Source organism: Apodemus sylvaticus, chromosome 7, assembly GCF_947179515.1.
Source record: "Apodemus sylvaticus chromosome 7, mApoSyl1.1, whole genome shotgun sequence".
Lineage (NCBI taxonomy): Eukaryota > Metazoa > Chordata > Mammalia > Rodentia > Muridae > Apodemus > Apodemus sylvaticus.
In genome coordinates this window covers 4,582,326-4,605,497 of record NC_067478.1, presented here as the reverse complement: position 1 = coordinate 4,605,497, position 23,172 = coordinate 4,582,326, and the positions used below count along the sequence as shown (strand labels likewise).

At 52.8% G+C, this 23,172-nt stretch overlaps 1 protein-coding gene across 8 annotated transcripts in view; it reads right to left on the bottom strand.

Moving 5' to 3' along the window:
* Positions 1-23,172, bottom strand: part of Scn5a (sodium voltage-gated channel alpha subunit 5) — an 83,032-nt gene that overhangs the window by 37,334 nt on the left and 22,526 nt on the right. For all 8 annotated transcript variants that reach the window (XM_052186984.1, XM_052186987.1, XM_052186986.1 and 5 more), the window contains exons 6-15: positions 21,782-22,012; positions 20,377-20,440; positions 19,138-19,279; positions 18,522-18,719; positions 17,301-17,480; positions 16,451-16,822; positions 12,868-13,000; positions 11,830-12,068; positions 5,282-5,455; positions 3,688-4,044 (exon numbers count right to left, since the gene is read on the bottom strand). In XM_052186984.1, the coding sequence (XP_052042944.1) occupies positions 3,688-4,044; positions 5,282-5,455; positions 11,830-12,068; positions 12,868-13,000; positions 16,451-16,822; positions 17,301-17,480; positions 18,522-18,719; positions 19,138-19,279; positions 20,377-20,440; positions 21,782-22,012 (2,090 nt within the window). The remainder of the gene's footprint in view (positions 1-3,687; positions 4,045-5,281; positions 5,456-11,829; positions 12,069-12,867; positions 13,001-16,450; positions 16,823-17,300; positions 17,481-18,521; positions 18,720-19,137; positions 19,280-20,376; positions 20,441-21,781; positions 22,013-23,172) is intronic.

Here is a 23,172-nt window from a genome sequence, read left to right as displayed (position 1 = left end):
GATGCTCTCTCTCACCCACCCCTCTCCTCTTCCATACACAAGCTTCATCTACAAAAGAAAAATGAATTAAAAGTCTTTGTGCAAAAGGCTCAGGCAGCAGAGCTCACACTCAGGCCCCTGTGTTTCAGACCAGGGTCACAGGGTCACAGGGTCACAGGGTCACAGGGTCACAGGGAGAGCCTCTGTTCATCCGGAGGGCTACAGATGAGACAACAGTGAGGAGATTGCCCAGGGTTACACAGGGAGATGGGGAAGAGCCTTCACCAGGCACCAGCAGCCTCTGCACACAGCCCTTCTGGACCAATGAGGCAGTGGGCACAGTGGGGGAGGGTGGCCCCGGGGCTCCCCCTGGAAAGCGGGGGGAGTTGGTCCTCAGAGAAACCACTCCCAACTGAAAGAGCTTTGAGAGGGCTGGGTAAAAAGGAGGCATTAGCTCTGGCTCCCCACGGGGGCAGCCGCCTACCTGTTGAGCAGCTGTGGCTGCTGACAGAGCATTCTGCCTATCTTAATATGGTCCTGGCACCTTTCCACATGAGGGTCTCGGGAAAGCGAGCAGAGAAGGGACAGCAGCAGGAAAGGAGGCGGGAGCAGGCATGTCTCAGATTGACTGTGGGGTGTGACACACACAAGTATACTGCCTGGCCCCATGGAGGGCCTGTAAGCTTTCCCTGGCACCAGGTCTCCTGTCAGCCCCGGGAAAGGGTTCAGCTGAAGGGGCGCTGTAGCCAGGTGGCCACAGGAATCTCTGAGCCCCTGCCCCTGTCTCTCTCAAGCCCCGCAGGGATGCACCCCACCACAGGGAGTCCATATCGGCCAGGAAACCGAGGGTGAGCAGTCTGGTGAGGTGCCTCAGGAAGAAGCCATTGGAAGGCTTCAGGAGGGTGCCTCAGGAAGTAGCACACATTCCCATGGCCAGCAAAGGTTAAAGGTGCTTCCGTGCCAGCGCTACAGAGAAGTGACCACCTCTGACACCCGGTCACCTTTTCATGTCCTTACCAGGACGCAGGATTCAATATTAATCAAGACTGCTATCAGCGCTGACCTCCAGCCTGGCCCCTGGCTTCTGCCTTCCATGCTCCTGCAGCCCACGGAAGGCTCTCCTTGTGACCCACATCCCTCGCCCATTCCTGGTCCCACAAATCCCGACCCTGTAGGAGTCCTAGGTCAACGCTTCAGGCAAGGTAGGAGGACTTGTCCACCCACACCGGACCCCGGGGCTTCCGTCTCCAGCTTCTGAAATTTGGTTTCTTCCAGGGTTTCCCCGTCAATCATGTGTGGCTCCCAGCCTTGCCTGGTCCCTTCCCGTTTCAGCAGCGAGCAAACGAGCAAGCTTCCACCCACGCGGCTGGCCCCGGCAGCAGCCCAGTTCCCGAGGCGGCAGCGTGGGCTGGCAGTAGCGTCCCTCCTCCAGAGCCTCTAATCTTCTTGTCCCCAGGCAGATCCGCTCAGAAATGGCAGGGCTCTGTGTGAGGGGCGGCTCAGCCTGGCATCGGTCTGAGCGCAGGGCACACTTTGCTTTTGCTTTCTTTTTGGAACAGAAAAAGAGTCTGGCAGCCCTTGGGATGGGGGAGGGGGGATTAATGAGGCTCCACCCAGGAGGCAGCTTTTTAGATGGATGATGGGGGTGGGATGGGGGGGCTTGAACTTTATGTCTGCGGACTGAGGGGGGCAATCTGTTGCGTCCTGTCCTGGCTGAGGCACCTGGATATTGAAAAAAGGTGGGTTTGGGGAATGGTTCTGCAGCCCATGGTTATGATTCCACAGCAGGTTGGAAAGTGGATCTAAACGCCCCAGTGTGCCTATGTGCTGGTAAGACATTGTGCTGCCCAGAAGGGACATGGTAGTCACAGTGGGGCCACCGTGCAAGTGTCATGTGTTGGTCACCTATGTATCCAGTGAGGTGGTTCTCACGCTGAGCTGACGACTAACTTAAACCTTGTCTCTTCTGAGCCGGAAGCCTTCCTTAACTTCCCTTGCTGGGGAGAAATCATGGATTCTTCCTTGGGTCACTGACCAGCCATTTCTGTCTGAGAGTTGTCTTCCCACAGCTCTCAAGTTGATTGAGTGCCACGAGTGTTTGGGCCAGGTGCTTCCCTCTGTAAGCCCACCCACCACCAACCACCATAGAAGAAACGCTTAACAAGGCTTGTTTCTCTGAGTAGAAAACCATGTAGTAATTCACTGGTAATGGAGGACAAATCAATAAGCAAGTGAAATGAATCAAAAACAAGTGAATAACGGATACACGTGTAGATGGAGTGCGATGAATTAACAAGCAAAATGGAATCAAGAGTGACCAAGTCAATGCGAACCGCTCGCAGGGTGGACCAATGAGTGAATGGGAGCAGTGAATGAGGGTGTGTGGGTAGGCTGAATAAGGAATCAATGGAAAAGGGTGAATAAGGAATAGGTATGGATGTGGCGGAGGAATGAGTGAAGGGTAGAGAGAAGAGAGAGATGAGTGAGGGATGAATGGGCGGGTGGGTCCATGAGCAGGCATGAATGAGTGTGTGAATGGGAAGTTGGCAGACAAATGACTGAATGAGTGGATTGGCAGACGGATGGATGGATGGATAGATGATGGATGGATGGATGATGGATGGGTGGATGGATGATAGATGATGAATGATGGATGGAAGGATGATGGATAGATGGATGGATGATGGATGGATGGAGAAATGGATGGATGGATGGATGGATGGGTGGGTGGATGGATGAGATAGATGATGGATGATGGATGGATGACAGATGGAGAAATGGATGGATGGATGGGAGGGTGGATGATGGATGATGGATGGATGATGGATGGAGAAATGGATGGATGGATGGATGGATGGGGGTGGATGATGGATAGATGGATGGATGATGGATTGATAGAGAAATGGATGGATAGATAGATGGGTGGGAGGATGGATGAGATAGATGATGGATGATGGATGGACAAATGGATGGATGGATGGATGCATGATACTAATCAGGTAGACGGACGCACAGGTGAACATACTGATGTGTAGACAGACGAAAGTGAGTTGTGAATTGACATGCTCATGATAGTTGCACAGGTGGATGGCTAAGTGTGTGCACAGGCACGAGGATAGATAGTTGAGTAGAAAGGAAAAGATGGGCAAATGAGCAGGCAGAAGTATGAAGGGGTGGATGGATCAGAGGATTCTGGGAAGGTGGAAGGGGTGAATGGATCAGAGGATTATGGGAAGGTGGAAGGGGTGAATGGATCAGAGGATTATGGGAAGGTGGAAGGGGTGAATGGATCAGAGGATTATGGGAAGGTGGAAGGGGTGAATGGATCAGAGGATTATGGGAAGGTGGAAGGGGTGAATGGATCAGAGGATTATGGGAAGGTGGAAGGGGTGAATGGATCAGAGGATTATGGGAAAGTGGAAGGGATGGATGGATCAGAGGATTATGGGAAGGTGGAAGGGGTGAATGGATCAGAGGATTATGGGAAAGTGGAAGGGGTAGATGGATCAGAGGATTATGGGAAGGTGGAAGGGGTGGATGGATCAGAGGATTATGGGAAGGTGGAAGGGGTGGATGGATCAGAGGATTATGGGAAGGTAGATGGTTTGCAGGACAGCTAAGTAACTGGCCAGAGAGAAGGAAATGGAGGTAATGGGTGATGGGATGGATGGGGCTCAGGGTGCATTCTGAGGCCCTCGTCTGACTCACCACAAGGTTGCCAATGACCATGACGAGCAGGAAGACCAGCAAGCACAGAGACTGCCCAGACACCTCCATGCAGTCCCACATGGTTTCGATCCACTCCCCGCAGAGGATGCGGAAGATGATGAGGAAGGAATGGAAGAAATCCATCATGTGCCAGCGGGGCAGCAGGCCGGAGTCGCTGATGCGGTGCCTCAGCTCAGAGTAGTTCTTGCCGAAGAGCTGCATGCCCACCACGGCGAAGATGAAGACGATGATGGCCAGCACCAGGGTCAGGTTCCCCAGGGCGCCGACCGAGTTCCCGATGATCTTGATGAGCGTGTTCAGGGTGGGCCATGATTTGGCCAGCTTGAAGACCCGCAGCTGAGGAAGGAGGGAGAGGAGGCGACTATGTGATCGGTCTGGGCTGCTCTTTCTCACAGGCACCGTTATTTCCCAGCTATAGCCTGAAAGCCCTGGAAGGCCTGTTCCCCTAACACACACCCCAACTAGTTTCTCTTAGGGAATTCCTGCTGGGTTTTGGTACAGTCTGAGGGGAGCCTGCTGTCTCCAGTCCGAGCCCACCTCTTCAACTTGACCTTTCTCTGTCCCCACACTAACCTCCTACCTGTTACTCTCATTTCCAGGAGCTTCCTAGTGGATTCTCCCGGCCTGGTCAGTCCTTCCTCTCTTAGAACTGTTCCTATCAGCTACTTTAGGCCAGCTAGAGCCATCCGACTCACCCAATCACCGCCATCTTTCTTTCTTCTCAGTAAGCACAGAGCTACTTTAGGCCAGCCAGAGTCATCCGACTCATCCGACAGCCATCTTTCTTTTTTCTCAATAAGCACAGAGAAAGATGGCGGAGACGTCACATTTATTTGGGCACCCAGCTGTCCCAGGCCCATGCTCAGGATGGACTGACTTAATCTGAATTTATGATAACCACATAAGGTTGGCATGGTTACTGCCCTCTCTTGGTCCTAAAGGAGACGTGACTTCTGTAAGTTCCTTGGCTCACAGGAATGGGACCAAGTGCGTAGACCAGACTTTCCCTGCTGCTCCCACGGAAACTGCCACAGTCCTCCTCTAGGAAGCTGTCCCTGATCACACCACCAGTCCCAGCTGGACCTCAGGTATTCCGAGCTCCAAATGTGATCCACACAGCAGATTCGGAGACATCTGAGACCCACTGAACCAGCCTCTGCAGCATCAAAAGATTCTAGGTAATCTAAGCACTCGCAAGCTTAAAAACCTGCAGAGTCCTGAGTGAGCCGCCATAGACCTGGCTGAGCCTAGTGACTTATGGCTCCGCAGGACTGTATCTCCCGAGTTTTGCCTCTCATCTGCGAGCTGGGGATGTCTTAACATGGACCCCACTCCTGGCTCCTGTTGGGACTAAGGAAGTTCACGACAGGCTATGCAACTGTCAGCTGTCCCTGGATGAGTGCCACCTCCGCCTGACATCTCCACCCTGGGCAGGCACCCAGGAGCAGTTAACCACGACTTGACGACATTAGGGCATAACGGAGCAAAGCAAGAGCATGGACAGCGGGTGGCTGTAGAGCGGCGTCCCAAGCCCCCCAGCCCCCAGCCCCCCACGGGAGGTCCAGGCAGATACCAGACGGAAGGAACGCAGCACAGACAGGTTGCCCATGCGGGACAGGCCCAGCTCCATGAGACTGAGGATGACAATGACGCTGTCGAAGATGTTCCAGCCCTGCTGGAAGTAGTAGTAGGGGTCAAGGGCGATGATCTTGAAGGTCATCTCCGCTGTGAAGATTCCCGTGAAGACCTGAAGAGACAGCAGGAGTCAGCGGGTCCTGAGGACCCAGGCCAGTTCCCTGCTTCCTGACTCTTGTCCCCGAGGCCTCTTGGCGACTGGCCAGGCTCATCAGCTCTGAAAGAACCCATCTTCATCACCGGCTCTGCAGACCTGCGGGGGCAGCTGGGACGGCTACAGCCTCCTTACAATACACACCAGAGCTCTGGGCCCAAACTTCTGCCTCTCCCCAGGTTTCCTTTCTCCTCAGAAAGCACCCTTACCTGTGAGCCACCTCCCCAGCCCATGTGTGTTTAAGAAAACTCATCTGAAAACTGGATGAGGAAAGTATCGTTGTCCCCATTTCACAGGTAAGGAAATCGAGGCACTGAGACCTGAAGCAGCTGTCTAGGGTCACACAGTTAGAAAGCTCAAGGGCCTGGTAAAGGACATGGTCACAGTCACAGGATGGCCTGACCCACGACCTGCAGCCCACAAGTGGCTGAGGCCCAACACAGTAAGTACACTTAAAAGTTGAAATAATTTTTTTTTTTTAAATTTCCAAGTTCTTGGGTGTGAGCTTCCTGGATGACAATACCATTCTGAATGTCCAAGGCTGGACACGCTCTCCCAGAGACATTCCCGAGGGAAGGAACAGAGGCTGGCTTCCCAGGTTTGCTGACTTGTGACAAAACAGCCTGACTTTGGCTTGTGGAGCTTGAAGTACAGGAACCTGTGGTGTGGGCAGGCGGCCATGATGCAACCCAAGGCCCTGACCGGCAGGATCCCAGGAGGGTATCTTTGCTGAGGTTGTAGCTAGTAGCTTGGCTGTGGTGAGGAGTTGGTGGTTGGCCTAAGGAGGCACTGGGGAGCTTCTGGAAGGGGAGGGGGCTAGGCAGCACACCTGGGAACTGTACCAGGCTTGCAGCAGGCATGGAGACATGGGAGTTGAAGGCACACCACTGGGGTCAGCATCCAGCAAGGAGGTTAGCTGGCCTGAGTACCCTCGGGAGCACTGCCAAAGCACAGCCCGCGTGGCCTTTCGTCTCTGTTCAGACGGGGCGCTGAGGGAGCAGGCTGTGGGACGCCTTACCACAAAGGCTCCATGCAGCCCCATGCTCACGGCCGAGAAAGAATTGTTTCTCAGAGGGGACCTCAGAATCCTCCAGGCTCCACCCGAATAGATGGGCTGTTCTCTGCCCCTCCCCCAGCACACGAGTCTGTGCTACGAGGCCCTCCAAGCACGTTCCTCAGCCCCTCCCCCCTCAGCATCAGCAGCGTCTGGGCATCTATATGGAGCCTTCTCTCCTTGGAATAAGCAGCAGTTAGATTCTGACCTGCAGGCTACCATGCAGGTACCATCTGGTACCCCTATGCCTGTCCCCATGCCTCATGGCCGCTTTACGCGCCCAGCCTGAGCCCATGCTCAGCTGCGCTGAGACCCCTGTGAGGCACTCAGCATCCCTGAGAGTCCCTAAGAGAGGCCACTAGCTCCTCCTCCTTCAGGACGCAGGCGTGGACATCCCTAGACCCTGCCTGGGCTCCTGGGAGTGAGTATGTTTCTAAGGCCAGTCAGATGGCCTTGTGGGTGCTATCCCTCAGTTCAGGGGGGCAGTGCTCGGCCAAGGTTTGCTCTGCACCTTCACAATGCTCCCACCTGTTGGTGTGTGATGCGCACAGAGACACAGAGTACCAACCAGCTCTGCTGCCCTGTGATCCTAGGCCACCTATCCAGGGTTCAAGTTGGCTTTCTACCTCCCATGAGTCCTCAGCAAGAGACTTCCCCATCAGTGTTCATGGAAACTTCCCAGCAAGTAGGAGACTTTTGGGGAAACTCAGACAGTGGCACTTGGAGTTTGAGAGATGATTCTACTGTTAAAAACACAGATTGCCCTTCCAGAATGTCCAGTTTAATTCCCAGCACCCACATGGCAGTTCACAACCAGTTTTAATACCAGGTTAGGGAGTCTGATGCCCTCTTGTGGCCTCCTTGGGCACTGCACACACATGGTACACATACAGACATTCAGATGAAACACTCACACACAAACAAAGAATATTTTTTTTACAGGGCTGTAGAGATGGCTCTGCGGTTAAGAGCACTGACTGCTTGTCCAGAGGTTCTGAGTTCAATTCCTAGCAAACTCATGGTGGTTCACAGCCATCTGTATCTTCTGGTGTGGCTGAAGACAGTGCCAATGTACTCACACATATAAAATAAATCTTAAACAAAAACAAATTTTTTTTTTATAGAAGGGGGTCCTTTTCAGACACGGTTTCACGGAGCCCAGATGGGTTTCAACCTCTGCTCTTCTTGAGCTCGGCATTTATCTTTCAAATGACTACAAGAGGCACAGCGTAAATCCGAGCTTAGCAGGTGACTCCTTTCCATGCTAATTGAATACAGCTTACGACTCCCTTTTCTTTCCTAGTATCACCATTAGCATCCGTGGCACATCCTATAGACCATCTTCTCTAGAAAGACTGTCATAACAAGCACCGTTCTGCAGACATATTGTTCAATTTGGACCGGTGACAGTGACCATCGGTGGGAATTCTGAGACGGTTAACTGGTCCTCAGAGACAGGTTTTAAGCAACTCCACGAGCAGCGTGTGGCAACTGCCTCCCCTCTGATGCTAATCCTGTGTTTCCGCTCCTCACACGCAGCTGTTCTATCAGCCATTATCTCTGCGTACCTTCTTTTGCCAAACTGCCGCTTGTACTCATTGTTGATTGTCCTAGCACAGCGACTGTTTATTTTTGAATTATATATAAACATACCTTTTAGATTAGGGATGCTACCTCCCAGTCTGCCGTGTACAGCTATTTTCCAGGCTTGTCTTTTATTTTTATTTTTTAAGTTAAGAAATAATTTAAGAGCTGGGCATGATTGTTCATGCCCATAATCCCAGAACTGGGGGGGTGGAGGCAGGAGGATCTGGTGTTCAAGGTCATCCTTAGCTTTATAGTGAGTTCAAGGCCAGCCCGTGTACATGAGACCCTGCCTCAAACAAAACAAAACAGCAAAATGCTAACATCTTTGCTTCCAATGCTGGTTTTCTGTTTGTTTGGGTTTTTTGTTTTTTTAAGATGGGGTATTTCTGTGTAGCCCTGGCTGTCCTGGAACTCACTCTGTAGACTGGGCTGGTCTTCAACTCAGAGATCCCCCTGCCTTTGCCTCCTGAGTGCTCGGATTAAAGGCCTGTGCCACCACACCCTACCTAATGCTGTTTTATTCATTATCACAAGATAGCAGCAGTAGCAGACAGAACCTATACTTGCCATATGCCACAGTGGGCACATCACTATCACATTACTAGATGCCATAACTTTTTGGGTTTTATATCTTAATAGATTTTAGAAAAACTGCCACCTTTTCTCCCTAGACAATTTAACTATTTATTCTCTCTCTCTGTCTCTGTCTCTCTGTGTTTGTGTGTGTGTATGTGTGTGTGTATGTGTATGTGTCTGTGTATGTGTCTATGTGTGTGTATATGTATGTGTGTATGTGTGTGTATATGTATGTGTGTGTATGTGTGTGTCTGTGTATGTGTCTGTGTGTGTCTGTGTGTGTATATGTATGTGTGTATGTATGTGTGTATGTGTGTGTGTATATGTGTGTGTGTGTGTGTGTGTGTGTGTATGTGTGTTTGAGCATGCATGTGTGTATGCAGGTGCTTGCAGAGAGAGGACAGGAGGAGTCTGCAGCTTCAGACAGGAGTGAGCCACCATGAACCCAGGACCTCTGCAAGAGCAGCAAGTGCTCCTAGCCACTGAGACACATCTCTAACCCCAGCCCAACCTGCTGTATTTTTAATTCCTTCATAATGGGAGATTTTTCAAACTATCTTCTCTCTAATTTTGCCTTTGATTATGTAATGGGCTGGACAGTTTAATCCGTCAGTCTCCTCTTTTATGGATTCTGCCTGAAGACTCTGTCACCACACCGAGATTGCCTACCTACGTTTATCTTAGTGTTTTTGTTTCTTTATCTTAATATTTAAGCCACTAGGGCTATATTAAATTCAAGAAAACCAAAGTCTTTCATATTAGCAATAAGGCTATCCAAACAGCACAAAAGGCAGCTGTTGCTCGTAATGAACATTGGTTTAGTACAACTGTCAATCACAAGCTGACAATTCAGGCAAGTTCTCCATCACAGCCAACCTCTGCCCTGACAACCCGGCAAACTACACTTAAATCCTGCAATGGCCATCCGATGGGCACATAACCTCTGCAGATGCACCAGGAGACTGCATGCCGAGATGTACCAAAGACCACTCAATAAATACTCGCGGCTGCACCTCGAGACACCACATGCTAGCTGCACCTCCCCCTTGAATTACAAGAAGGAACATATAAGAATAGCCAAATGGGCTTGCAGGACTGGAAAAATGTTGAATAAATTCTGCAAATGACCACTTAGAGTCCTGTGTTTGTAAAGCAGTTAAGGAAGAAAATATTCAGAGCTCACAGTGTGTGCGAGGTCTACCTGACCATGTAAGCCACCGGAGCAGCCAGACCTGAGAGAGGGCCAGGTCTGCTGCGAGACAGACCAGAGGAGACCCAGCCAGGGTCCTCCCCACTGGCTGGAGCTGTAAGTCCAGCTCTGCTGAGGAACTCTAGAGAGACTGGCAGTGTCCACATGCCAGGATACAGTGAAGTCATGGCTGATTCCACTTCCACCATACCACCCCCTCCTGCCTCAGTTTCTCCATCTGTAAAGTGAAGATGCAGGGTCAGTCTGTCTAATAACAACAATTACTACAGTCCTCATGTGTGCTGATGGCTGGCTGTCCATGCAAGTTGGACTGAGGGACGTTACAGACATCATTCAGCCTCATTAGCTTCCGATGAGGTGCATATCATCTGATTCTTGCATTTATTAAATTCAGCAAATAGTCATTGTGCCAATTACCAGGATTAAGTAATTTGCTTGAGGTTCATAGTAGGAGCTGAGTCAGACTTCAAACCTGGCCCTGCATGTCTGGGACTGACTAAGCGCACTCGATTATCCATCACCATCTACCCGCCCACGGTCCACCACCGCCTACACACATCCATTCTCCTTTCTTCCTTCTCTGTATAGCCACCCACCCACGCATCCAACCTGCTCCCACTCTCTGCTGCTCTCTAACCATCCACTACCATCACCTACAGATCCAACTACCTTCCCTTCCGACCTTCTATCTCCCAACCTAATCACTGATGCATTTACCCACCCATCTCTCCTTCCATTATCTCTAATTATTTGTCTACCTTTTTATCCTTCCTTTCTTCTCTCCCCAATTATCCATCTGTCCATCCTTCTAGTCTTTCTCACTCCTCTCTAATTATCCTATCCATCTGTCCTCCCATCCATCCATCCATCCATCCATCCTCCCACCCATCCATCCATCCATCCATCCATCCTCCCATCCATCCATCCATCCATCCATCCATCCATCCATCCATCCATCCTCCCATCCATCCATCCATCCTCCCACCCATCCATCCATCCATCCATCCTCCCATCCATCCATCCATCCATCCATCCATCCATCCTCCCATCCATCCATCCATCCATCCTCCCATCCATCCATCCATCCATCCTCCCATCCATCCATCCATCATCCATCCTCCATCCATCCATCCATCCATCCTCCCATCCATCCATCCATCCATCCATCCATCCATCCTCCCATCCATCCATCCTCCCACCCATCCATCCATCCTCCCATCCATCCATCCTCCCACCCATCCATCCATCCTCCCATCCATCCATCCATCCATCCTTCCATCCATCCATCCATCCATCCATCCATCCATCCATCCTCCCATCCATCCATCCATCCTCCCATCCATTCATTGATCATCACATCCATCCTCCCACCCACCCATTTTTCTCTCACTCTCCTCCATACTTATATACCCGCCACCTCCCCACCACTCTCTTTTGTTCTATTCTTTATTGAATCATCCATCCCTTTATCTTTCATGACGTCTAGCAATCCACTCATCTCTCTATTCTTCCCTTCTCTCCTCTGCCCACCCACTCTCCCCTGCTTTCCCCACTCAGCAGCACTGGATGCTCATCAGTACAATCCCTGCCCTGTGGAGCAGCCCCTCCCCTCCCTCCCCCCTCCCCCTTCCCTCTGCACTCGCTCACCCCCGGCCAGCCTCCACACATTTCACATGCACCCACTCACTTTTGTTTGTAGCATTTGAACACAAGCTTCGCAAGCTTCAGCGATCCTCCCACTCAAATCGACACCTTTGCTCCTTAAAACCAGACTCCAAAACGCCCTCCTCCAAGATGTCTCCAGGGACCCCTTCCAAAGCCCCTTCCGTGTTCAGAATTCCTTCTCCATGCAAGCCGTGCCCTGCAGGGGTGCGCACTTCAAAGCCGAGGACGGGCAGTCCTTACCAGGTTTCCGACCTGCAGCATCTCCTCAAACTCCGCCGTCATGTTATAGTGCTCCAGCGCCATGAAGAGCGTGTTGAGCACGATGCACATGGTGATGGTGAGGTCCGCGAACGGGTCCATGACCACAAACTTCACCTTCTGCTTGATGGACATCCAGAGCGGGCAGCACTCCCAGATGAGGTAGTGCTCGGCAAAGCGGTTCCAGCATGGTGGACACTTTCGGTGGGACTCCTCCAACTCTGGGGACAGCCAGGGAGTTATCTCGGTTTATTGACCAAGTTGTCTGTATCTGGTGGCATTCTAGAACGGTCTGTGACTCGAGGTGGTGGGACAGCAGGGTGCTGAGTGGCTGCTGCACACTGAGGGAAGGCTAGGGAAGTGGGTGGCCTGTGTCTCGGCGCTCTACTCTGGAAATGTGGGAGGAAAGGGCTGCAAAGAGACTAAGCCGGGTGTGGGGAACCGGGGCTATGGCGGATTAGGCCTTGTAGCTTTATGTAAGACGACTATGTCCCAGGGCCGTGGGTGTTCTCAGAACAGGACAGGTTGCATGAGGGCAGAACAGCCAAGTTCTGATATGGCTGAGGTGAAGTGCTGGGGCAGGGTATACAACACGAGCAACATCTGGGGTAGGATGACACAAGCCCACTTTAGCTTGGAAGGTGTGTGGAGTTGCCGAGGGTGGGACCGGCTGGTCTGGACCCAGGATTGCTGTAATTAATAGTCCAGGTGGATATGGGAATGGCTGACAGCAGGCTAGAACAGGAAGGGCAAGCAGGGAACAGGGTGGCTTTAGACAGACGGAGGCATACTTGGGAGAGGGAGAGATGAGGTGAGGAAGGGCCTGGGGCAGTGGATAGATGTGGGGGTATCTGGGAAAGAAAAGCAGAACCAGAGAAGAGACCAGAGAACAGGCAAGGACATTCACAGCCGGAAGAGACGCCCGGGAGAGGTATAGGCTGGGTGTCCGGGGTGGGGGCAGACAAGACGCTGAGGGGGCTGGAATGGAGGTTCAGGGGGAGGGGAGAGAGGGACACTGACCTTCCAGGGCACTGGTGAGGACACTGACTGCGCTGAGTGCCCGTTGCCGAGCTCCGGGCTCTTCAAAACCATCTGCACACGGAGCCTGTGGTGTCAGCATCGGGGGTCCACCTGGCTCCTCTGATGGTGTGGTCTGTGTGCAACCGGGAGTCATGCATCAGCTCGGGAGGGGCTTGGGCTGGGGAGGACTCAGGAAGACGGAGTGGCAGCCTTGTTTCTGTGTTTTGCTCTTTAATTTTAAAATTGCATCCACTCCATTCATTCCTGTGCGGGTGTGCGCACACGCGGAGGTCAGAGGTCGGCCAACGGGCGTCAGCTGTCTCCCCTGCTATGTGCTTCTTGGGGGACTAAACCCAGGTCCTAAAGGTCGGCAGCTGCAACTTTTGCTCATGTAACCATCTCGCTAGCCCCTATTGATTGATTGACACAGGGTCTCATGCAGCCCAGGCTGGCCTTGAACTTGACATGTATCTGAGGATGTCCTTGAACTCCTGATCCTTCTGTCCTTACTCCCAACTGCTGCTGGGGTTACAGGCCTGTGCCACCATGTCTAGCTCATGCTCTGTTAGTGCATGCTAAGCAAGAATTCTGATCTCTCTACTGAGTTACACCATAGTCCCAGGCACAGAGATCTTGCTGGGATGCAGACTGCTGGACTAGGAGAACTAATCCCTCTCCAGCTGACAATTCCCTGCCCCCTGCCCCACCCGTCCACCACCATCTCCTTCCTTCCGTGTTCTCAGAGCACACAGACCACACAGGTCCCTCCAGTACCAGCAAGCCACACACGTTAGAGCACATGACAGTGATCCTAGTCAGAGCTCTCTACTGTCAAGGGCAGAGAGGCTGTGGCGGTCTGACATGCTCTAGGATGACATTCAGAGAAGCAGGAAGCCAGCACGGTGCTTAGAGGAGGCCGGCGGCAGACCGTGGCATACAGAGGAGGTATGCCTTCGGTCTAAATCAGAAAATTTAAATTTTTAATGATCACATTTTATATGCATGAGTGTTTTGCCTGTGTGTGTATGTAGGGGGCACCGTGTGTGTGCTTGGTGCCCATAAACAAGATCCTGGAACTGGGGTTGCAGACGGTGGTGAGCCTCCACATGCGTGATCAAACTCTGGTCCTCTGAAAGAGCAGCCAGTGCTCATAACCACTGAGCCACCTCTCCAACTTCTACTTAAGAGTCTTTTTTTTTTTTAAATGGTTCTGAGATCCCTTGTCTTGCAAGCTGCCCTCATAAACACTTTTATACACCCACCAAGAATGCAGATTCTGTTCTTTGCAGCAGTGTTCCTCGTAACTAAATGAACCGACTAGCCGATAGGAAGATTATTAAAATCAATCATGGCTCCTGCCCAATCCTGAATTCTGATGCAGACACCAGTGATCTGGGTACACTTCCTTGAGCACATCTCCAAGACAGAGTTAGATGTAAGAGCAAGACAAAGATCTGGAGAATGAACACCCAATTGTCAAAGTGCTGATACTTGTGGAATTGGGGCTGGGCACAGCGGAAAGTGACAGACAGGGCCCTGCTCACTTCATGAGCTTCAAGGAGTCATGAAGGTTTCCCTCCAACAACCACGAGCAAGTAGAAAGACACCTCTGGCTGATGGTGACGGCTGGTGGGCGGGCCTTCCTTAGCTTCTTCCCCTACCCGAACCAGAGAGGCCTCCTCCAAACCAGACTCCCCACCCCAACCCCCAACACTGACAGGGCCAATGTACCCAACACAGGGCTCTGTTTGCAAACTAGAAATGGGCTCACAGGGGACCAGCAGGGAGTGGGGAAGGCATTCCCAGGGGCTTCTGCCAGGCTAATCTCTTTGACTTTTCAAATGTCTCCATCTTGGACGCTAATTCCTTTAACCTTACAAACGACTGGGCCTCAGCCCTCTAATCCCTTTAAAGTTACAAATGGGCCCTGCAGAAGTGAGAACGGGTGAAGTCAGAGTTCCCGGTAATGAAGTGTGTGAACTTGGATTCCTCCCGACATGTGCTGCACAATGAGATGATTTTCTCCTTAATGGGATTAGGAAATTCTATTAGAGCTCCAGCTCTGCCTGCCTGAGGCCGGGGCTGAGCCCGACTGGAAGCCAGATACCCTACCCTCCAGGTGACGGGTCCTTCAGGACCCACATGACTCTGCCGCCCTTAGGGGTCTTGAAGTTCCTCCCCTTCACTCCCTATACAGGGCTTGGACTCTTGGCAACGCATCCCAGAAGCCTTTGCTCGCTCGAGTAAACAGTACATAGTGACAGAAACCAGTAACATGCTCAAGGGTGGAGATCTGGCCTAGGCCCTGGACCTGTTTCAGCTCCCTCAGTCCCACCACCACCTGCTGACGTACGTGTTAAATCTGATTTCCACTTTGCAGGAAATTGAGGCTCCAGATGATTAGCCCACAGCTATTGGCCATGTGGACCTGGCCCTCCCTCTTCACACCACCTTCACGAACGTGATCCCACTGCCCAGTGGTTTCCCCAGTCGCTATCCTGTCTGTATATGACTGTATCCTGTCTGTGTTCCTGAGCGGGCTGCTCAGGCACTGGGATGTGGAGTTGCGGGGACCAACTGGGCAGTCACGGTGTGCCACGAGAGACCTCCAATGGTCAGAAGCACCTTGCTGACAACAGCTCTAACAGTTGGTGCCTCTGTTCCAGACTCACTGACCTCACGGTGCCACAGACCAGACAAGCTCTTCCCCAAGCTGTCTGCCCTTTCGCTGTGTGTGGCACACTTCGGTATTGGAAGCGTGGTACTGTGACATTTTAACAGTGCTGACCATGTTCCTGTATGTCTTTGGTCCTGTCTACATTAGCCACTTCGGGTGTTTCTTGGCCATTACACAGATGAGACATGTAAAGTGTGGAGGAGCAGAAAGACTCCCAACAGCTGTCTAGCTGGTGAGCTTGCGATCTAGAATCCAAACCTAGGCTAATGTGGAGAGCTTGGGCACTAACCACTCTGCACGCCAGACCTCCCAGATGTAGAGAGCAACCTGGCTCCTCTTCTTGTGATTGCTGCTTAAATGCCTCCTAGCATGACATTTTAGGGGTTCCTCTCTACTCTTCGTGCTCCCCACTCCCAACACTTACTACCTCAGCTGGCACTGGGTTACAAGTTACTAAAGTACTGGACTATTTCTTACTCACTGAGTGAGTGTTGTGTGGAATCCTCTGAGGGCCTCTTTACCACCCAGTCCTGGCCCTAGGCTGGCCTGGATGGTTTTGGCTGATACAGGAAGCACTTGATACGGCACATGGCCTCCAGGATGCTGGTCTACTGTGGCACCTCAGCATGGACACTGCCACAGGTGTGAAATCTCTGGCTCCCTCACTCATGATTATACCGCATGTGTTTACATAGACATTTTTTCTTTCTGTCTTCTCCTTTGTCTCTTGACTTGTCTGCCTGCCCAGTTGGCATGGGAACGATAAGGGGAGAGATGTTCCGGAAGCGGGGCACACAGTAGGTGCTTGACCAACATTTAGGAGTAGTTTTGAGCCTGGTACCTATGGCCAGTTTGGGAGACAGATCTGGGCTGGTGCTCATAGGCCGGGGAGGGGAAATGGCTCACCGTGTCTGGGGGTCTGTCCAGCACCACAGGGCGGAGAAGGTGGCTCCCTGGAGAGGTGGCCTCCGCATCACCTGCCCCCAGCAAGGAAACCACCCCATTGCAGTCCACGGTGCTGTTTCTCTTGCCATTGAGGACGTGACCAGGAGCTGAGGTACCAAGGCTGGGCTGTCCTTGGGCGCTGGGGCGGCGCAGGGGCCAGGGCACCAGCAGCGACGTGCGGTGGCTCTCGCTCTCGCCTGCGGTACTGTTCTCGTCGTCTGCAAAATCTGCCTCGGAGCCTTGGTCCCGCCGCCGGAACGTGAAAATGCTCCCTCGGCTGGAGCGGGGCCTCATGGACGTCCGGCTGAGCCCATGGCTGAGGCTGAGCTGATTCTGAGGGCACAGGGAGGGTCCGTGACCCACAAGGCTCAGCTCACTTCTGCTGGCCACAGTGGGGCTGGGTGGGCGCTTAGGAGATGGGCTGTCCCCTGCATCTTCTGGGGTCTCCACTCACTTCATCCCTGTATCTCTGGGTTTAACCCTGAAGCTGCTCTGGGCCTGGGGGGTGGGGCTAGGCTGGGCAGCAAGAGCTAGAACCAGTACTTAGGCCCCCATCACCCCTCACCACAGGCCCCCTCTCCCAGTGGGGTTCCTGTACTTGAGGACTAGTTCCTGGCAGGCAGGAGGCAGCATTAACACACAAACACACCCTAGCGCTGCTCCCAGACTCTAAGAATGGCTACAGGAAACTGGAAGGGATGGGAGGGAGGGGTTCAAGCCTCTCTTTCTTGGAGACGAAGCTTAGGGCTGTGACCACACCGGGGTCCCACCATAATGGGCTTGGCAGAGGTCAGAACCATGTCGGGATTACCAGTGCTCTGGGACCATCGTCCGAGTCCGACTTAGGGAGCCTGTCCTCTCCACCATCCTCCGTCCCTGAAGACAGTCTTTTCCTTCTCTTGCTCCTTCTCTCATGGTTGGTTACTGGGGCCAAAGGAGACATCTCCAGGGAGCTACGGGACACGGTGTCCACGCCCCTGATGGTGAGAGCCTGGAAAGGGGTGGGGAAGGGTGTCTGGGTCACGGGAAAACCCTGGCTAGCCCCAGGCCTAGGCATGCTGCCCCATCAGGCTTCTCGCCTGACTCAAGAGTGCAGCCATCACGGAGGTGATCCCAGGCAGACCCACAGCGCTTTGAGAAAGACAAAGAACCTGGAAGGGAGAGCAAGTAGCCAAGTCGGGGTGCGAGAAGGGTGGGAGAGGGGTGCTGGTGAACAGAAGGAACAGCAGAATCAAGGTCAGGGGTCTTCTAGAAGGTTCACTTGGCCAGGAGGGCAGTGGGGGGACATGGAGGCAGAAAGGACACAGAGACGCCTCCAGACGGGTTTGGGTTTTTTTGTTTGTTTGTTTTGTTTTTTTTTCTGTGTGAGTGAACTTGTGTGTGTAGGCCAGAGGTGAGCCCAGGCGCCATTCCTCAGGGCCACCCCACCTTGGTTTTTAAGATGTACCTCACTGGGACCCAGGACTTACTGATTTAGTCTGGGCTGGGCTGGCCAATGAGACCCAGGGATCTATCTGCCCATTTCTACCTCCCCAGTGGAAGGGTTGCAAGTCACACAGTGATTTTAATGGGGCTTCTGGGGACTGAACTCAGATTCTCATGCCTGTGTGGCAAACACTTTAATAACTGAGCCATTTCCTCAGTCCCTTCGGTTTCCATTAGCTACCACGAGGGAAGGTGGATGCGGGGAGCTAAGGCAGAACAGCCAGTGCACACGTCTCCAGCCTGGGACTTTCCTCACTACCCCACGAGGAATTATCTGAGTAGGCCACACGCACAGACACAGATCTTGTGCCAGCCACAGGCTATGCCCACAGAGGGAAGCTATGCTTACTGAGACACTATCACCTGCACCCCATCCATTCTGCATTACCTTTGCCTAGGAAACATAGTGGCATAGAAACAGATTTTACCCACTGCACACCACACCAATAGGCCCACCTTGCTCAGCAGGCACTGCCCTGCCACTCAAGACGCACCACCTACCAGCCTTACCCAGCATGCACTGCACCTCCAGCCACCGCTCACCCACCTCATGTTCTTTCTTGAGCATCTCCATGGCCTCCTGGAAACGCTTCTCCTTCTCTTCCGTCTCGGCGATGGTGGCTTGGTTTTGCTCTTCATAAGCCATGGCCACCACAGCCAGGATCAAGTTCACCAGATAGAAGGAGCCCAGAAAGATGACAAGCATGAAGAAGATCATGTAGATCTTTCCTGCGGACCTCAGGGTCTGGAGGAGCAAGGAGTCAGAGGTCACCCTCACTGAGGTGATGGCATTTCTCAGTCACCAGTCTGGCTATGCCAAGGGCTGTGTCCTAAGCCTGGAGGCAGGACAAAGTCCCACCCGTGGAAGGTCGTGCTAACCCGCAGGAGAGTGTCCCACTTAGAAGGAGGCAGGTATCTCATCTAATGGACAGACTCTTGTATCTACAGAGAATGTTCTGTCGTACAGGGTGAAGGGATATCTCATCCACAGAACAGAGCATCCTCCCTAAGGGACTGGAACTCAGTCACCAGCTCTTTCCCCTGCCCCTCCCCATAATCCTCACCAGTGGAAAGCTACAGGGGACATTTCTGGCTAGCTGTGTGTGCAGCCTGCCCTGACACCCATGCCTAGCACCCCTCTGTTGGCCCCGGAACCCATGCACCTGCTGGTATAGGCGTTCCCAGCAGTCCTGTGTCATCAGGCGGAAGAGCGCGAGGAAGGCCCAGGCGAAGGAGTCGAAGCTGGTGTAGCCGTGGTCTGGGTTCTCACCTGCCTTCAGGCACCGGTAGCCCTCAGGACATGTCCTATAGCCAGACACACACATACACACTCTGTCCCACTCTGTGAAGGATCCTGGTCCGTTTCCCTGGGCAGCCCAGCCTATGCTCCGTGGCTCTCAGGCCGCATCACTAACACAGTGCCAGGCTTTTGGGTGCTGCAGCCATGATCTTGTCCTTGTCTATTTTCATGACTGGCCAGGTCACCACCTTCCTCTCTTCTAGACCTACTTGGGTTTTCTACGGCCCATGTCCAGTCCCCCTCTGTCCACACGACACACTTGCTGGTGGCTGCTGCGGTTTTGCTATTGCCTCCTTCCCTGGAAGCCCATGTTCCTTCCCTGGCTTGTCCACCCCGGGCAGCTGAGTACATTGGAGCTCCAGAGGGAGAGGAGGACCGGCAAGGCCTGGCTAAGTGTGGGCAGAGGCAGGTGAAGGTTGCATCTGAAAAAGTGTCTATTTAGCACACATGCACACACACACACACACACACACACACACACACACACACACCCCTTGTTCAGGCTCCTTCCTTGACAGGGTGTGTATATGCATATGTGGGGGCAGGGGGAGGAGAGAGAAATCTGGTTGGAGAAGCTATTCCTAAGGGTGCCTCAAACCCAAGGCACTGCAGACATCTCCCCCATGGTGGAAGGAACCAGCAAAGTGTATGCCTGGAATCTCACACCAGAACCAACTGTCACATGGTGAGCCGGGGATCCCTCATCCTGTCCCAGACTACTGTGCACAGAACCCTGGAAACTGCACCTAGTGACAGAGCATGCGAGACTGAAGGCTCATGTTCTGCTTGGCCACGAACAAAGTCCTTCTAAGATAGAGGCCGCACCCATCCCCAAGGGCAGAACAGTAGAGATGGGGTCAAGGTCTAGTTAGGACCCTGTGGGATACCTGGGTGACTTCCTTACCCCGACCCATCTTTTGGCCTCTCCTGCCCCTCCAGACCTGACCCTGGTCTGAGTTTACCAGTTCTCTCTTGTGTGACAGGGGCCAGGGGCATATGGAAACTTTCAGGGTTCTGGCCTGGAAAGTCTTAGGACTGGGCAAAGTCTTAGACACAGCAGCGGGGAGGTACCAAAAGCCACCGGGAGGACTGCCCCACCTACCCGGCGTCAGAGCTGTTCCCACACAGTAACACATCCGTGGTACCATTCTTGAGCAGGTAATTGGCTGCAAGAAAAAGCCTGGGTGTGAGTGACTTGGGTGCCCAGTTCTGGGTGCCGCCTCACACTGGGTTCTGCAAAAGACATCGTGACGATTCACTTCCCTTGGCCACTGTCCTGATTCTCACCTATGCCTGGCCAGGACACCTTGGTGGCCCTGGTTACTTCTCTAACTCATCCGTCCTTTTCACTGCCAGTGTCTCCCACGCTCTTGAAGATGCAGGAAGCCCTGGGCAGGGCTCAGCTGTCCCTCTGTCCCTATAGGCAGCTTCTGCACCCAGCTCCAAACCACTCAGGGGGCCAGCCAGGGCCAAGAGAGCCCTGAGCCAGGAGGCAAGGGTCTGGGCAGAGCTCCAGCTTGGCTGCTGTGTCACAGTGTGGCCCACTGCCATGACATAAACTGGTGGAAGAGATGCCTGCTGATCACTATGGCAACACTGTGGTCTGTTCTGGTGGAGCTGGGTCCAGACCAGGTGAGGCACAGCCCACCTGCTTTGCTGTCTCTCCATCAGTCACCATGACCCACCTTTATCTTGGGAAGCATTTCTCTAAGTCCTGATGGGTTTAGTGTCTGGGAACCGGTTGGGCTATAGCTTCCCAAATGCGAGCTACACTTGATTCAGAGGCAGACCAGGGCCTGTAGTCTGTTTTCTGGAACCTTTGAGGTAACTCTGGTAAATGCTGAAGTTTGGAGCCATTCATTTCTATAAGGCCACAACAGACCCATACCCACATCCACCTACGATCTATCTATCTACCTATCTATCTATCTATCTATCTATCTATCTATCTATCTACCTATCTACCTACCTATCTATCTATCCATCCATCCATCTTCCTATCCATCCATCTATCCATCTTCCCATCCATCCATCCATCCATCCATCCATCCATCCATCCATCCATCCATCCATCCATCCATCTATCCATCCATCCTCCTATCTATCTATCTATCTATCCATCCATCTTTCTATCTATCTATCTATCTATCTATCTATCTATCTATCTATCTACCTACCTACTTACCTATCTATTGGTCTGTCTATCTATCCATCTATCTATTACACACTGCTTTATGATGTGGGTTTTAGGAGTTGAATTCAGATCTTCATGCTTATAGCAAACACTTTGCTGACTGAATCATCTTCCTACCCCCCACCCCCGCATCCCATGCTTTGAATGCCACCTCTCCAGCTAGCCTGGGGTACACCCCTAGCCTTCCTTGAGTCCCAGCCATGGTTGGATGGTCCTAGAGACCTGCATGCTACCTACTCGTGAAGCCTGAGTGGGAGACACCCAGCTTGGATGGTCTCCCAGCACTCTCTCCAGAGGCACAGTGAGCCCATACCTGGGTCATTGAGGTAGTCGTCCAGAGAGATCCACACTAGGCCGTCGGCCTCCACAGAACCATTGGTGCCGTTGAGCTCAGTAAAGTTACGCACACACTTGTGCCTCAGGTTGCCCATGAAGAGCTGCAGGCCAATGAGGGCAAAGACGCTGAGGCAGAAGACGGTGAGGACCATCACATCCGCCAGCTTCTTCACAGACTGGATTAGGGCTCCCACGATTGTCTTCAGGCCTGGGAAAGCGAGACGGAGCATGTGTGACCCACAGATAGTCTGCTCTATGATCTTGTGGATGGAGACTGGGCCTGGAGAAGGGCACTGGGCCTCCCCAAGTCCTGCACTGAACGGGCTGTGACTGGGGATGGTAAACATAATGCACAGATATAGTGAAGGAGGCTTCCTGGGCCTTTAAGGCCAGCGGAGTTTCTCCTGACTGCCAAGGGCAAAGAGCCAGGCCAGCTTTGTGTTTTCAGAGGAGATCAGAACTCTATTCTCCACTGGCCCAGCATAGGAATACATGGACAGAGTGGATGGAAAATGTCTTAAGGTCTCACGGTAGCTGCTATGTTCCAAAGCGTACCAGTCAGGCCTTTTTAACATAGGGCATGGCAGAGGAAGTTGAGGTCCAGACATGCTCTAAGTCAATGCAAGGGGCCTTAGTTTCGATCTGGAAATGGGAAAGACACAGCTGCTCCTGGTGGGAGGGTCTTCCTGCTGCTCTACTGCTGGGCCAGCTGTCTTGGAGACACTGTGGGTTTCAATCATTTGAACGAAACTAAGGAAGCCAGGGTCTGGGCTGTGGCTGTGGCTGTGGCTGTTTAGTGTAAAGGCAGATATGCAGCTCTGGGGGAAGGGTTGGCAGGGTTGGGTGATGTCCTAAGAGTGTAGAAGCATCTTTGCAGAAGGTTTCGGGCAGGGACTGGGTTGAGCTACACCCCTCTCCCTCATGTGCTGATCCTTGGAGCCCTTCCCACTCCCCTCCCATTTTCCCAAAGCAGAGTGGCCGTGATCCGTTAGTTGCACGGGTCAACTGCTCGCAGAAGCCAGCACCATACAGCGGCGTAACAGAGAAGCATGTGTGTACACTTCCCATCTGACCTCAGCTACCGGCCTAGGGTGAAGGTGAGCAGAGCATCAGAGGCGAGGGGCCCCAGCCCCATGCCCCAAGCGGCCAGATCTCAGGTTAAGCTCCCTCCATCCATCGTCCAGCCCGTTAATGTGTTAGGAGCACCTGTGACTATTGTGTCCTCGGCCCAGAGACAGAGAAGCAGTGACGGACGGACAAGAGGGAAGCGCATGGCCCCTCACGATGATACCATCACTGTTGCCTGCCAAGGGCTCTGGCACGTGGGACTCCATGGAAATCATCCTGGCACATGCTGGCAACTGCCCA